The sequence below is a fragment of the Osmerus mordax genome, chromosome 2 (genome assembly GCF_038355195.1).
Source record: "Osmerus mordax isolate fOsmMor3 chromosome 2, fOsmMor3.pri, whole genome shotgun sequence".
Taxonomy (NCBI): Eukaryota; Metazoa; Chordata; class Actinopteri; order Osmeriformes; family Osmeridae; genus Osmerus; species Osmerus mordax.
In genome coordinates, this window is record NC_090051.1 from 17236897 (window position 1) to 17253613 (window position 16717).

At 51.1% G+C, this 16717-nt stretch overlaps 1 protein-coding gene across 4 annotated transcripts; it reads right to left on the reverse strand.

The window, feature by feature from the left end:
• Window positions 1-122: 122 nt before the first annotated feature.
• On the reverse strand, window positions 123-15981 carry ankrd44 (ankyrin repeat domain 44). 4 transcript variants are annotated; one of them, XM_067256311.1, is made up of 28 exons: window positions 15572-15981; window positions 12691-12774; window positions 12152-12230; window positions 11862-11932; window positions 11095-11295; window positions 10696-10783; window positions 10054-10196; window positions 9763-9975; window positions 9221-9299; window positions 8969-9083; window positions 8776-8858; window positions 7666-7729; window positions 7445-7513; window positions 6985-7125; window positions 6483-6548; window positions 5859-5970; window positions 5609-5680; window positions 5314-5515; window positions 5090-5177; window positions 4579-4696; window positions 4188-4407; window positions 3948-4035; window positions 3738-3821; window positions 3471-3616; window positions 3251-3333; window positions 3071-3153; window positions 2865-2956; window positions 123-2348 (listed from the first exon to the last, which is right to left on the reverse strand). In XM_067256311.1, exons 1-28 carry the CDS (start codon window positions 15596-15598, stop codon window positions 2107-2109), a joined length of 3153 nt encoding a protein of 1050 aa, XP_067112412.1. In that variant the 5' UTR covers window positions 15599-15981; the 3' UTR covers window positions 123-2106. The 4 variants fall into 4 exon arrangements, 3 of the variants coding, with proteins under 3 accessions (XP_067112412.1, XP_067112418.1, XP_067112404.1); XM_067256317.1 differs by having other exon boundaries at window positions 123-2251; window positions 7666-7786; XM_067256303.1 differs by having other exon boundaries at window positions 7666-7786.
• Window positions 15982-16717: the final 736 nt, after the last annotated feature.

A 16717-nucleotide genomic window follows, 5' to 3' on the forward strand; every position in this document is an offset into this window, starting at 1 on the left:
AGGTTCTTTGTCTCCTCATTTTGCAACCAGTTGACAAGTACAAATACACCATATTTACATGAGAACGATCCCAAAGACTTTATCATACCAACAGTTTAATGTCTGTATACAAACCAACACTGTTAAATTAAACCGTTTTATTCTAGAATTGTACAATTCATATAAAACAAAGGGTGGCTGACAGCCCTCAGCTGTACATACTGCATCAAGAACTGGTATGAAAATTTGACACATCGATACAGATTGTCGCAACTGGTGGTGCTCAGGTGGTTTAGTAATACTGACAGATCTGGTCTCACGCATCTCATGAACTTTAATTCAGAAATATTACAGGCAAGCTAACACTGCTTTTTTCCATAGGTGTGTGTGCGTAGCAGGGTTGGGGCCAGCTCAATTTCAGTCTAAGAAAGGCTTTGAAATTATTTTTCTTTTCTAACAATTGTAATATATCTTTTATTTGCCATTAAATAACTTCAAATCCTAGAAAAAGAATGGCCTTTCCTCCGTTTGCTTCCTGAAAGGATTGAGTTGACTCCAAGCGAGGTGATCTGGGTTTTCTGTGTAATAGATTATTACAGACAAGGTTGTGCTTTGCTAAAACCATATGTACAAAAGCAGATTTAAAAACGTCACTTCATTAGACATTTTAGACCCATTCTCTCACAAACACACATTAACACACACACACACAGCTTTATGACTGTCGCTAGGGAGATCAGATTGGTGTGAGGTTCTTCTCAGGGAAATACGGTACGTCATTTGATAAGACAGCAGAACGGTCCACCAGTGTACAAGAACCAACTCTGATCTCCAATCAACCCCCTGACACTCACTTCACACACACACAAGCAGGAACATTTGTTTCCTTGCACAAAGGAAATATTTCCAACATTTTTTCCAAGTAAATGTACAAAACAGATGACTCGTGAATACAAAGACATGTAACAAGGCACTGGACAAGTTTGAGAGACTGGCACATCGTTGGTAGGTAGACAAACAGTAGAGGGAAGTGGGCAGGAGAAGGGGAGTGGTCAAGGCCCTGTGTTAACTTTACATTTTAAGTGCTGGCAGTATTTGTACCATCTTAGTAAATACCATACAACTGACAGAGTTCCTAACTTCCTCACTTAGGCATTCTTATGACCTTGTATATTCATGTGGAAACTCAGGTAATATTAGACATCATAATAGTTTTGTTTTTTATCAGGACATAGGTGAAAACAGGCAGCAGACAGGTAAAAACAGCTACCCAATTCAAACATGATATAGTTAGGGTGGGCTTGATTTTGTTAGGCAGTGGAGCCACATTGAAAGTCTTATGTGTGCAAACTAAGCATGCAAGGAAATGAAATCAAGCTCACCTCAAGAATTTCACACTTGAAATACATCAGATCTATCTGTCCGGTAGAAACAGAGATACCCATACAACCATTCTTACTCATGGAAATTTTTTTTTTTAAAGTTATGTAACCCTGTTTCTGGAGATAAAACAGATACCTCCTAATCTATGCTTCAGTTTGTCACCAGGCAGCTATTAGCTTTGGCCTATGTACCTTCGAAAGAATACCCAGCAACAGGAATGGACATACATACTTAACATATGTTAAGTCATATTTTTGGTTACGTCAACCAAACAAAGAATCTTTCAAAATAAAACAAGGTTAAACTCTATTGTTCTTCCTCCTGGTCCTCTTTTTGTACAAACAGTAAAAAATGGCTTTAAGAAAAGTCTCAGATGCCATCTTAGTCATGCTGAGACATAGTACCGAGGTTGGTCTGGAGAATACCCCACAAGTAGAGTCATCCTTCTGTAGAGACAGGTCCTTTATACAGGCTCCCCCCTGTGGAGGAGTGAGTACTGAGGAGAAAGGCCGAACAGGGGGGGGGGACGAGGAGGAGGGGGCGGGGGGGGGAGGGAATGTGCAGAGCTAAGGCCCTCAGACTGCATCCCTCATTCTCTACCCCGCTCCCTGAAGTCTGCACTCACAGCACACAATAAAAACACTGGGTTATGTATGACCAATTAGGAGTTGGGTTCAGGGGAGGGAGGGAGGGGGGGGGGGGTAGAGAGTGAGGGTGCCGACAAGGTAGTCCGTCAGCTGGGGGTCAAAAGGTTTCAGAGTCCGAGTCGTTCTCGGTGGTGCCCTCGCTGGAGGGTCCGGAGGGGTTCTTAGGGCTGCGTGGCCCCCGGGACGACTTCCCCGGACGGGGTAGCTGTCTCAGCAGGGAGCCTGGGGAGGGGGCTCCAGAGCTGCAAGGGGAGCAGAAAGGCATCATGGTAGCCAGAATGAGAGCCAGACAGTCAGCCACCTCCCTGCTAGGGGCGCAAGCCAGAGCAGGGGTCAGACCTAAGAGAGAGAAAGAGAGACAGAAAGGGAGGAGGAGGAAGGAAGGGGGGAGGAAAAGGGAGAAACAGGGGAGATGGAGGGAGGAAGAACAGACAAATGGACAAGGAAGCAGGGGCGAGGCAGAGGGAGGGACGGGGGAATGAGGAACACACCAGAGAAAGCAGCATTCCATTAGTAGACAGCCAGCACAGACATTACATAGACCACAAGACACACTGAATACAGGCAAACAACCACCTCGCCTCTTCCAGAACCTGACCTGAGAACGGGACTGGCCAAGTAGGGAACACGGGGACAGAGAGCTACGATACAAACCGATAAAGCCGCGGGACAAACATACGCAGCATCTTCCGTTTCCCCTCTGAGCGCGGTACATAGAAACAGCAGCCGGTGGCTGTCATGCCATGCCGTCAGAGACAGACACGCAGGCAGGCAGGCAGGCAGGCAGGCAGGCAGGGGGCTGGCGGCATGCGGCTAGGCGCCTTGCACGGCAGGCTCAAGGGGGGGCACACCTACCGTTCTCATCCAGCATCTGGACGCTGGCGCCCCGGGACAGCAGCTCCTGAACAGCCTGCTTCAGTCCGCTACGGGCCGCGAGGTGGAGGGGACTGAGAGGGAGGGGAGGGCACACAGAAGGGGAGGGCTTTCGAATGAGTCTCTTCGAACCGTGAGAAAACGTATCGTTGCGGACACTGCACTCTGGCGCCGAGGGGGGAACTCACGTCTGCAGCGCTGCGTTTGTGGCACTTATGAGGGCGGAGTCGGTCAGTTTCTCCAGGATGAACAACACACAGTCCTCCTTTCCCTGAGGGAGAGGAGAGGGGAGATTACGGTTCCACTCCTCACCTCTGGGGGGGGATGTCCTTTATAACAGCTGGATAGTGGCTGACGGGTAAACTTACTGCACTGCAGGCCAGGTGGAGGGCCGTGTTACCGCTGTGGTCCGTCAGACTCAGGTTGGCCTTGGCACTGGTCCACAGCAGCTCTGGAGAAGACACACATACTGGGCTGTAGGAATTACCACTAGACATGACATCCTTCAAGTGTGTCACACATACACAGACAGACACACAAACGGACAGACAGACACACAGACAAACAGTCAATAAACGGGACTCGTACCGACTGCCCCAACTCCACCCTTCTCAGCAGCCATCATCAAGGCAGTGCGCCCTGACTGGTCAACAGTATCTACAGGTGCATCGTGGGACAGGAGGAGCTGGACACAGTCCACATGGCCAGAGAAGGCTGCAGCGTGGAGAGGTGTCCTGTCAGGGGGGGGGGGGGGGGGGGGGGGGGGGGAGAGCAGCCGGTCAGGTCAAGCTTGGTGAGGTAAGACACAGTGGGCTTCGTTAGAATGTAGCACACACACACCCACACAGGTCCTACCTGTCTTTGGCATCCTTACAGCTGACGATGTCCGAGCCCATGGCCTCCAGGAGCAGAGAGGCACACGGCTCGTGGTCGTTCATTCTGGAGAGTCGACCCGCAAACACACACAAGACGTCAGCACTGAGGACCTCGGCTTCATGCATTCAAGGGGCACGACTCACGTAAACCTCCCTCTCCGAGCCCGTAAAAAAAAAACTCTCAACTCACACAGCACAGTGCAGGGGGGTGAAGGGGTTCCCATCTATACAGCGACAGCCTTTCTGTTCCAGCAGTACCTCAACGCAGCCCTCGTGACCTGGGAACACAAACCGGCTAACGTTAACACACACACTGCAGGATATCAAAATCTGTTTGGAAGAATCCCAATAAGCCTGCTGTGGGGCTTGACTAAACAAGCCGTTAAGGCTGGGTGATATTCCAGCCGTGGCTGTGTCTGGGGCGACTCACCGTAGTAGCAGGCCCAGTGCAGAGGCGTGTAGCCCTGGAGGTCCCGGAGCGGGGGCAGGGGAGGCTCGGAGCAGGCTATGCTCAGCAGCTCGCTCAGCCACGAGGCGTAGCCCCGCGCGGCTGCCAGGTGGATCGACGTGCGACCCCGGGCGTCGCCTAGCAACACGGAAGCTTCCTGCTCCAACAGACACTGGACGCACTCTTCCTGGCCGCAGAGCAACTGGAGAGAGGGGGAGGGAGTCCGGTGAGAGGTAGCCCCCGGCAGCATTGGAATCAAGACAACGAACGAGCCCCGATCCCACAGGTGGAACGAGACGTTCTGCATGTTTCCACTCAGACGCCCCCCCCCCCCCCCCCTCCCCCCACACACACACACACACGCAGCTTTTACCCCTAGGTGCAGGGCAGTCAGGCCGTGGCGGTTGGCCGTGTCCACACTGGCCTCTCTCTCCAGCAGCAGAGACACAGCATCCACGTGACCCCCGGCGACGGCCAGCATCAGGGGAGTCCTGCCGGCCACAGGGGGATGGAGACACACAGCACACGGAACATCTGACTCAGAGGAGCAGCGAGGAGCCACAGAGGGGCGCAACAGCAGGACAGCAGCCCCGAGAAAGAGACAAAGATGGGGACAGAGAGAGAGAGAGACACAGAGAGAGCCAGAGAGAGCCAGAGAGAGAGAGAGACCGAGAGAGAGCCAGAGAGAGAGCGAGACAGAGAGAGACAGACAGAGAGAGCCAGAGAGAGAGAGCCAGAGAGAGAGGCAGAGAGACAGAGAGAGAGATACAGAGAGACAGAGAGAGCCAGAGAGAGAGAGCCAGAGAGAGAGGCAGAGAGAGAGAGAGAGATACAGAGAGAGAGAGAGAGAGAGAGAGAGAGACAAAAGGAAGACGGACACTCACTGTCCCTGAGAGTCAGCTGCCTCCACCAGGTCTGCGCTGTCCGAGTCGTCCAGCAGGAGGCGCACACACGACGTGTGTCCATTCATCACTTCCAGAGGGAGGAGGACCAAGAAGAAGAAGAAGAGAAGCGGAGGCATTTTAAAACGTACACCTATAAACCCTTGTAGACAGGGATGGTGGATTCACACCAACATCGGCAGAGAGCTAGGCAGTGACGGGGTTACCTGCCAGATGCACGGGGGTGCGCCCGTGGTTGGTGTCCGTGGTCCTGGGCGAGGCCCCCTGGCTGAGCAGGGTGTGGACGCAGTCCGTGTGGCCCCTGAGAGCGGCCAGGGCCAGGGGGGTCCTGCCGGCCTCGTCCCCCTGATCCACCTCCCTCTCCCCCTGCAGCAGCACCTCCAGCGCCTGGGCGTGGCCGTGGTAAGCCTGGAGGGCAGTGACAAACCGCCGGATCAGCAGGGATTCATATGCGGTGTGTGTGTAAGTGTGTGTAAGTGTGTGTGTGTGTGGGTGACTCACAGCTAAGTGGAGAGGACTCCTGGCACTGCCGGAGTCAGCGTCCTCCTGGTGACTCTCGTCTCGATCCAACAGCTACAACAGACAAGGGTTCCGTTTAACCGCACATGTTGACCAGCAGATGGGGTAAGAGCGGGGAAAGTCCCAGTGCTCTAGGGCAACACAGAGCTATTTCCGGAATATGTCGTTTCCTCTGCAAAGAGAACTTTGAATAATGCATAGCCTGTGTGTGTGTGTGTGTGTGTACACCCACCAGTTCCAGGCAGTGCCTATGGCCATAGGCTGCAGCATAGTGAACAGGGCTGTATCCCTGCTTGTCTTTTAGGGAAGCAGTCGCACCACTTAGTAACAGGAACTCCAAACACCTGTGGTGACGGAGGATTTTGCATTAGGCAACGAATGAACACTCACTCTGCAGGTACGGCCAAGCAGGTTTGACATACAAACAAATCAGGTCGTATGAGGAAGAGAGGAGGGAGAGCCACGTCGTGTACCAGACGTATGCAAAGTGTATTCAAACAGGACACAAAGAGACTGAAAGATAAAGAGAACCTATTGTTCTGTTTTTTTGGGGATGTGTATGTACACCCGTATGCACACAGACAGGGCGAAAAGCTTTAGACGGCTTGTATTTACACGAAGCTAAGTGGCGAGAGACTGCGTCGAGAGAAACGGAAAAGGGTTCCCCTCCGCGTGCTCCTGCCACGCATCCAGCACGCTGCTCGTGAGGCTCATTCTGGAGGCACTCCTGCTGTTTAACGCACCGATACACGGAGCATAACAGATCCCCGTCTAAAACATTGGCTACGTGTATAAGGTGCGGGAAGCTAGGCAGCGGCCTGTGGGATGCAGAGAGGTGGATAGAGGCAGAACTCACAGGGCTGCCTCCTTCTCCTTCTCTGCCTGGACTCCGTCACTCTCTGGCTCCAGAGCAACACGACGCCTTACAAAGAGACAGAGAGAGAGAGACAGAGACACAGAGAGAGAAAGAGAGAGAGACAGAGAGAGAGAGACAGAGACACAGAGAGAGAGAGAGAGAGAGAGAGAGAGAGAGAGAGAGAGAGAGAGAGAGAGAGAGAGAGAGAGAGAGAGAGAGAGAGAGAGAGACAGAGACACAGAGAGAGACAGAGACAGAGACACACAGAGAGAGAGAGAGAGAGAGAGAGAGAGAGAGAGAGAGAGAGAGAGAGAGAGAGAGAGAGAGAACAAAGAATGATGAGATTCTTCCTATCCTGTTGGCACGGCCCCAGCGTCAGCACACGGCCAAATTGATTCGAAAACATTCAAATCCCCTGTGGCATCACCAGGGCAGGTTTGGGGTTTTACACGTGGTGGTTGTGCTGCGAGGGCTTCGTTCACTTCCGGAGGGCCAAGCTCACCTCCTGTCAAGGTCAGAGGCAGCAGCGTAGTGCAGAGCAGAGCGCCCCCACTGGTCGGTGGCATTAATGCAGGTTCCACACGACACCAGAGTCTCCAGGCACTGATAGTGACGACTGGCTGCAGCATAGTGAAGAGGGGTCCTGTCCAGGCAGAGAACACGTATTGGATCCACACTCACTCTGTTATACGCCGCTGCATTAAATAAGACCCTTGACAGAGCTAAAACTGGTGGACTGAATTGTTGAGTCACGTCGCTACGGGTAACATGCTCTCACCACAAAACACACCTACACAGGAACTGGGGAGAGGAACTGACTAACAGTCCAACGCTGTTTCCCGCAGCCCCACTAAACCTTGAAAACATGCATTTCTTATCCGCCAAATCCCCGATTCGGACTGGCCCGTCATTCAGAATCAGTCGGGAGGCTAATCTGAGCCGTGTCGCTGGGAGCCACTCACCTGCCCCACTTATCCCTTCTGTTGTGATCTCCACCACTACTCAGAAGCAACTTCACACACTCCACATTCCTGAGAGAGAGAGAGAGAGAGAGAGAGAGAGAGGTGGGGGAGGGGGGAAGGGGGTTGCGAGGATGGTGGTGTAACGTCAGGGGGTGTATTTTGCCGTGAGGATATATGACACACACACACTCACTCATACACACACACACACACACACTCACCCTCCAGCGGCGGCAGCGTGCAGGCAGGTCCTGCCCAGGGTGTCAGGGGTGTCGATCTGGAAGCCTGCACACAGGACCGAGTCGTTACTGAGGGGGGGGCACATTACGCTATACCTCCGACCTGGGAGGGGGGGGGAGGGAGGGGCGGCGGAGGGAAGGAAGCGACAACAAACAGCGGTCACAGATGAACCCCAGGAGCAGGGAGGGAGGGAGATGGAGGTGGATAGAGAGACTGGTGTTAGTGCTGGGGGGGAAACAGACAGGAATACAAGCACAGTTAAGGGGAGAGACAGGCATGTCCTGTGCATGCACACCAACACAGTGAGGTTTGGTTTCTCATTACTGTGGTTATGCAGAGAGACATCAAGGAAGAGGCCGAGGCTGAGGAGCAGGGAGCACATGCTGTGGAGGTTGGCACGGACACTATTAGGAACCTTATCAAGTTAGCACGCTCTGGTACTCTGCCTAGAATTCCAGTCCCCCGGACGAAACCATTCCAGTCCTAATAGGGGTGGCTAAGGACTTATAAGATGTGATCACAACGCATCTTACCCCGAGTAGTTGGCGCATTCTTCTCAGCTCTTAGAAAACTGCAGCGCTCAGAGCAGAGCCACACAGAGCCCCAGTTCACGTCAATCCCCCTGAATCAAAGATCCCCCTTTGTCGTCTTCTTACAGTGGGGCCTCAGAGCCGCGCACTGAGCTCACTTTCTCCCTGGCTCATGGTTCTGACCACACAGCCAGAGAAACTGCAAGGCAGACAGAGCCAGGATGGGGTCTGCATGTTTGCCAGTATCTACTAACTAAACAATCTGCTCTCACATTTTCGACGCTGGCTGCAGTAGATTCCTGTGCGCAGGGAGATAGTTAGCATTGAGTTCCACGGCTAGATTAAGGCTGGGGCTTTGTCTCCACATACAGGGCCTTAACCTTGTGTGACTGCTTGAGAGGCCATGTGACTCCTATCAGAGCAAGACTGAACAGCAGACCCCTGTAGAGGAATTCAGGACAGGGAAGAAAGAAGCACTTCTCAGACATTCCCTGGCCCAGGATCTCATTCCAGCCCCGCCCCTGACATATATCTGGAGGGCTCATGGGTAATGCAGTTTACCTGAGGAGAGAAGTTTCCGGCAGCAGTCGGCGTGTGCATTCAGGGCAGCCAGGTGCAGAGGGAACATGCCGTGGACCCCTCGCCTGCAGAGACAGGAACGAAGAATTAGGAGAATACACGCCGTCATAAACTCACAACTGAAATTCTACAGAACAAAAACTATTTGCTGACATGATGACACACACACACACACCTTGTACAGTCTGCGCCACTGGTGATGAGTGTGTTGATGAGGAGTTCATGACCGTAGCGGGCAGCGATGTGGAGGGGGGTGTTCCCATCCTTGTCCACACAGTCAATCTCTCCGCCTACAGCACCAAAGCACAATCACCGACGTGCGGAGAACACATCTTGGCAAGGAATAGACACAGTAAAGGCGAAATACAGTGGCACGACGCAGAGAAACAGCGTATGCTCGACATGCACAACACAGGGAGGTTCTCACCGTTCTGAATGAGTGTTTGGGAACGGGTGAAGCGTCCATGGACCGCTGTCATGTGGAGCGGGCTCTTCCCATCCCGACTCTAATGAAGAAAGAACCAGAAGAAAAGAGAAAGAAAGAAAAATGTGTGAAAAACCAAAAGGAGGTGTGTAGCATGGGGATGCTCTCTGGACTAGGGGTCAGGTGTCCAGGTCCTCAGACTGAGCTCTCTGGACTAGGGGTCAGGTGTCCAGGTCCTCAGACTGAGCTCTCTGGACTAGGGGTCAGGTGTCCAGGTCCTCAGACTGAGCTCTCTGGACTAGGGGTCAGGTGTCCAGGTCCTCAGACTGAGCTCTCTGGACTAGGGGTCAGGTGTCCAGGTCCTCAGACTGAGCTCTCTGGACTAGGGGTCAGGTGTCCAGGTCCTCAGACTGAGCTCTCTGGACTAGGGGTCAGGTGTCCAGGTCCTCAGACTGAGCTCTCTGGACTAGGGGTCCGGTGTCCAGGTCCTCAGACTGAGCTCTCTGGACTAGGGGTCAGGTGTCCAGGTCCTCAGACCGACTGACCTGCACGTTGACGTCCGCTCCGTTGTTAACCAGGAACTCCAGACAGAGGGCTCCGTGTGTGGAGGCCGCCGCAAAGTGCAGCGGGGTGAAGCCCTTGTTGTTGGGCTGGCTCACGTTGGCGCCGTAGTCGATCAGCTCGCTCACAACCGCGTCCTGGCCGTTGAAGCACGCCACGTGGAGCGCCGTGTTGCCAAACGCGTTAGCCTCGTCGATCTGCACGGCACCGAGACGCAAAGTCAAGCCCATATCAAGACGAACAGGGAGTTTGCGTGTGAGTGAGTGACTCCCTACCTCAACAGCCAGATTGAGCAGGTGTTTGACCACGGCGATCTGCCCGCTGGAGGCGGCGGTATGGAGAGGGGTGTAGCCCCGCTTGTCCTTACAGCTGATCTCCGCCCCTTGGTTGACCAGCAGCGACACCACATCCAGGTGGCCTGGCGGTGGCCGAATGCAGAAAGCCCTCTTTAATAACCCCAGAGGTTACATACGCTATATATAGAAGATTTGAACTAACTGACAACCTCAATCTATTTTACTGGCTGGGAAAATATAGGATAAAACAATGTGTTAGACACCACACAGAGCTCTAGTAGATGAGTGCGGAATACATGCAGCACACTACAAGGCCGTAATCATAATATATATTGGGGGGGGACACACATCCCCCCCAATATTCAAATCTGGTCAAAATGTCCCCCCCAATATATTGATATAAAAATATTAATGCTAAGTGGTTGCCTGTCGTGCTACGCTACGACAGGCAACCACGTACGCTGTCTGAAATGATCATTTACAAAAATGATCCCCCTCAATGTTGCCTCCATGGCTACGGCCTTGGCACACTACATAGTAAAGTAAACCGTGTCATGGTGACGGACGAAATATGGCGCGTCCGTGTCCGTTCCCTTCAGATGGTATTTCATTTCGACCCACCCATGAACGCAGCCCAGTGGAGAGCCCTGCCGTCTTTCTTATCGAAGGCGTTGATGTTGGCTCCCTTCTCCAGGAGGAGGCTGACCATCTGAGGCGGGGAGGAGGAGGAGAGAGAGAGAAAAACCCAGGAGAACAGGGGGATTAGAAAGTGTGCCGACAGTGTCAGTCGCAGCAGGAAGCTGGTGGTGAGTCAGGTGTGTGTGTCGGTCTCTCTCTCTGGGAAGCAGGGTGTGGGCGAGCTTCTTTATATAACAGACGAAAATACAGCAGAGCAGATGGGAGCAAGGTTTTTTTTTTCTCTCGACGGCGAACAGCCGACAGACACACGCGCCTGGGGAGGGTCGGGGGAGGGGGGGGGGGGGGGGGGGGCGGGAACGAGGACGCGCTCTCCGACACTACCTCCGTGTGTCCGTTGAGGGCGGCGTGGTGCAGGGCGGTGCGCCCGCCGCGGTCCGACACGTTGACGCTGCTCAGCAGCGGGATGATGACCTCGGCGCAGCGCAGGGCGTTGTTGGCGGCCGCCACGTGCAGCGGCGTCTGCCAGTTCTTATCCCGGGCGTTCACGTCCGCAGAGTGGCGGATCAACACGCGGACCGCCTCCTGTGGACCGGAGGGGAGTGTGTGAGGGTGGGTTTCGGCATGTGTGTGTCAGAATCAGAATAAAGACAATGCGATGTGTGTATGCGTGTTTGAAAATAAGCAAAAGAAAAGCAAAACGACTCGTACAGAAAGTCATCTTTATACATTTACAGGCATAAAGTCCTAAACACAGACCCACACTTACAAACAGCCATATCCTCTCATTCATCTATAATAAACTGAACAACAGCCACACACAGAGATATACACACAGCTACTGAGTCAGTCAGTCCAGTTGCCCCAGCCATGTTGAATTACCAGTTTGTGTCTGTCTATTATGCCTCCTGTGTTGACGATGGATTGCACTGGTTTCTCCACTAAACATACATGCTACTGCTACTACATTCCTGAGAGGCCTCATTTGTTGCATGTGTGAGTGAGTGTGTGTGTGTGTGTGTGTGAGTGTTCCTAATCTATATCACAGTGAGCTGCTTAGTTCCCAACCACCTGTGTCACAGCGTGTGTCCTTAAGAATGGGCCGCCGCGCAACAGAGATCAAGGACGAGGGTGTGAGTGTCGCTACCCACCTCGCTACGAGAAGCCACCGCGCGGTGGAGAGGGGTGAGCCACATATTGTCTTTGGCGTTGACCCGCGCCCCTGCAGGGGGTGAGAGAAAGAGGGAGAGGTAGCAAGAGATATTAGCGCGGGGACTGCGGACAGGAGAGAGGAACAGAGAAAGAGAGAGAGATAGAGATAGAGATAGAGAGAGAAAGAGAGAGAGAGAGAGAGAGAGAGAGAGAGAGAGAGAGAGAGAGAGAGAGAGAGGAGCGAGGGGAGGAGGGGACACAGCCTGGAGAAAGATGGGTCGTCTTTCACCTGAGAGGATGAGGAGCTCGGTGATCTCGGCGTCTCCTAGGAAGGCTGCAGCGTGAAGTGGGGTGCGTTTCTCGGCATCCTGAAAGCGAGGCCGAGAGTGAGAGCCAGGAACGGTTAGAAAGCCAGTGGACAGACAGGCATGACAAAGTATCGCCATGAGCTCAATAGAGCACTCCTACAGTTGCTACAGTGTCAAGACATCCATTGTCCAGACCACTGAGGACAGAATCGCATCTGAACAGAACAATGACAGAGCTCTGGTTGTGGCTCTGAGAGCACAGCCAAGGGCCAGACAGGAGACTAAACACCCAGGAAAGACAATGGGACCACAAGCCGAACCCCAACCCCAGCCCCAGCATATTGGGATATACTGTGACTATATTTATCTCTGCTCTAAGGTAAACCAACTCCTCTTTGGCCTTTGGCATATTGACCTCTGACCCCAAGGCCAGAACAGGAAGTGCAGTGGGTGGAAGCCGAAGGTTTCTGAAATTCATCTCCTAACCCCCTTGTGCGGACAAGGGAGGGGCATGTCTTACCAGAGCGTTGATATCCTCCGATTTGTAGATGAGCATACGAATCTCTTCAGGGTCTCCATTGAAGATTGCCTGGATGAGTGGAGGCTAGAGAATGGAGAAGAAAAGTCAAGTTTAACAAAGTCAAAATTGCTTCTTTTCTGGGTCACGTAGACCAGGTATACTGTTTGGTCCTGTCTGACAAGTCTAGCTACAGTAAAGACAAGTCTAGCTACAGTAAAGACCAGTGACACAGCACCAGTATGCAGGCAGGCCCTATCATTGTCTCTTTCAACAGATCAGCAGCAAGCGTCAGCTTTCTGGAATCCCTGACAGATAAGGCTGCTTGTTTGGGACATGAGAACAGAATAGCGTCTGTGTTGAACTAGGTTTGAAAATGCTAAAGCTGATATGGTGCCCCCCCCCCCCCCCCCGACCCAATGGTAGCCAGTGACGAGTCAGAGCCCTGAGCTACTGAGCAGAACTATTTCAGAATCCCGACTTCCTGTACCTCCTCGCCTCACTTCCTGTTCCTCTCGTTGCCTTCTCGGAATTGACAGGCAGGAACCTCTGCAGTTTCGGTTCTGCTTCGAAGCGACATAACCATAGACACAGAGTACACGCATACCCACACACCCTGAGTGTTGTCACATCACCCTGCACAGGAAACCACCTCACACAGCACATGTGAAGCTCCAGAGCAGCTGACTCTTCCAGCATTGGCTTGACTTGGAGCAGCTGGAGGCTAGGGCTCCCTCCCCACACACACACCCAGGCTCCCCCAGGGAGATCTAGGCCCACACGACACCAGTTGGCAGCCATCCTGTTAAGACAGGAAGGGTGCCATGGGAAGCTCCATATGGACGGATCCATGACGTTTTAATAATAATAACACATTTGATTTGTATTGCACTTTATATTTAAAGCAATCTCAGTGTTTTCAGTTGCAGACTCTTCTCCACCTTTTCCCACACTACCTCGCCCATAATGGAATTCACCTACCTTTAGGCCTATCAGTCTCTGTATGTTCTAAGGACATTCCAAGATGCTGAGCTAGCTAAAGAGAAAAGGTGTATACTGATTACGCGGGAAGCTGATCTATGACATATCCAAGCAAGTGGCCCTGTGGGGTATAGGAGAGAAGAAAGGGTGGGGTGAAGAAAGTTGTCCAGATTTAGGACATTACTCGAACCCACACCACACCACCCCTCCAGGCTCACCGAAAAACCCTAAACACTGAGCCCATTGTTGCCTCACAGAGGTACGCTCACAGTCCCACCCCCATAGCCCAATGAATGGTCCCAGAACTCCTACTGCATCCAATGAAAACGTAGCAAAATACTTGTCTACATTTAGAACACCATAAGATCAGCCTATTAATCATCCCCTCCTGTACCAGAGTATCCCAGAGGAAGAGGGTCCTTCACTTGGTCCACCCCAATCAGTCCCTTTCTCTCCCCCCATCCATTTCATTCTACACAAACATCCTTCATCAGATAAATGCTGTTATCATTCCACAAACTGCAAACACACATACTCCTGATGTATACACAAAGACACAACTAGAAGTTTACAATGTTTCCCTCTCAATAGGATGTCGAAGAATCTGAGACGCCTTGCAGTTAATGCCCGGAGGAAGACATCTGCATATCTCCACACCCACAGGCCCAAAATGAGAAGCTGCTTGACGTTTCAGTAAAAAGGAATTGCAGAATTTAAATCTGCGCATGACCATGTTTTCATACCTCACTCTTGGTGTGACAAAGACACAAAATAATTTAACCACACAATGTCAGTGATTAAAAAATATAAACTAGGGAGTGTGCACTTATACACCTGTCTATTAGCTTGCTCTTATCTCAGTACAGGAAGCCCTGCACAATCAAATGAAAAAACAGGAAAGACACAACTTCACTTAGTGTCCAGACAAAAACACAGCAAAAATAGGCAAGCATTTCCTTTTCTACACTGAACAAGTCATTTCTCTACCTCTGGGTCATTATGTCACTGTACCCTTGGCCTTGTCTTTACCCCAGCAACAACAAAAAGAGCCCTAGGCTTGTCAAATAACTGTTTTGACAACAACTTCGTACAGGGTAATTGATGACTAATGCGTTTTAGTGCTGGTGAGGCTTGAACCAACACAGGAAGTACCAGTGTTAAGTCAAATCAAATCAAATGTATTTGTATAGCCCTTTTTACATGCAAGCATGTCACAGAGGGCTTCACATATGCCCATAGAACTGCCCCTCAACCAACCTAAACCCTCAAGGAGGGTTAAGCAACTTTTTCTTAGCACACCAACATTTAGCTAGAAGAAATATGAGAAACAGGGGAAGCAAACATACCTCTTGCAAGAGAGAATAATTATGAAGTGACAAAATAGCATACCAACTTTTAAGTTAGCTAAACTATCTCGCTGGATAAGAGAACAGGCACAGCAGGGGAGCTGTCAATTAGCTAGCTAACGTTAGCTAGCTATCTTAGAGACTAAGGGAAGTCATCAGCTCCACCAAATCTCTTGCTAACTAGAGACCAGGAAGCCCATCTGTTAGTTGCACAGCACATACAAATTGCGACAGTATATATCTTAACTCTTATTATGAAAATGAGAGCATTCCAGATCACCGGTGTGCAGAGAGCGATGCCCAGTTCTATGCACCTAGCGCAGGATAGCGGTATGTTGCTGTTCTGGCCTTGGGCATCAGAAAAACAGTTTCATCTTCCTTGCATTTGCATGAGACTTATACACATGTATAACTGACACAAAACATCCCACTGGTCCATGACCTCTCAATGATATCAGTAAACAAAGAGCCTCTCCTGTCTAGTACAAGAAGGATAGTATAAAACCAGAATATTTCTGTGACTGTTTGTTATGTACAGTACACTAGCGGCACCGTACCTGATCGACGAGTTTTAGAACAGCCATATCTCGGTCAGCTTGGACGGCACATCCACTCTCCTCTGGAGATCAGATCAATCAAATATCGTGAAATAGTGCGCCACAAAAACCGTTTGTCGGTTTCCTAGAACTCAAGGACGTAAATCCCACAATGATAGTTGTTTTTCTGATGTAACGCAGATCTTCAAGGCCCGTGCTATACCACAGACCATGACCAGTTCCACAGACGCTTTCAGAGGCGATGGAGAGTCGAGTCAGCCGCTGTTCCAGTAAGCTGATCGCCGAGGGAGGTGGGAGGATATAGGCTTCTTCTCTCGATGTAAACAATACGTATTTACAGCTACTGCACGGGGCACTTTTCTGAAAGCCGAACCCTCCACTCTCGCCGCTCAGAAAATTCTCCCCGCTGTGTATCTGTAAACGGGTGAAGAGAAGAGATTGCACAGGAAGTTCAAGTCACTCTCCCTCTCCTCCACTCAGATGCAGAATCATCCACAGCAGCACCAACTCGCTGCAGATTCCCTCGCTGCCTCCCTCCAGTGGTTGCAACATTTAACAGCGCTTTAAAATGGCAAAATGCAAGCTTTTTTAATGTTATGGCTTTTTGCACACACACACCCGCCCCACACACCCACACATCCGTTTTGTACATATTCTAAACACATGAAGATGCATTCCAAAGTTTATTGTATTCTTGGTGCACAGAATAGGCAACATTGCTTAATTCCTGTGTCCCCTCGGGGAATAAATGACTACAAATAAACATTTTCTGCCTGCTCCTTGGGTTTCCCTTCTCCTCAGCCCTGTGATGTGAGCAAAAGGATTAGTTAAGTATCCATGTGGATTGCATCACCCTCTTAAAGACTTTCAATTTGACCATGAGAACAATTAACTAATTTCATTACATAAGCCAAATCAGATGACAGGAAACTTCACCCCAAACAACCATCAGTTCAGCCCTAAGCCTTCAGGCAGCATTTTATTAAGTAATGATCCAATCAGTGGTGGTATTTCATGACTTACATCATCTCATAGGTCCCATTAATGCCAAATATGTAGTGCACAAATTGCAAAAGGCTTACACAGTTTAGATACGTTTTCTGGTATAGTAGTGGTCCTTATAGAGAAGGTAGACACTTATTTGAG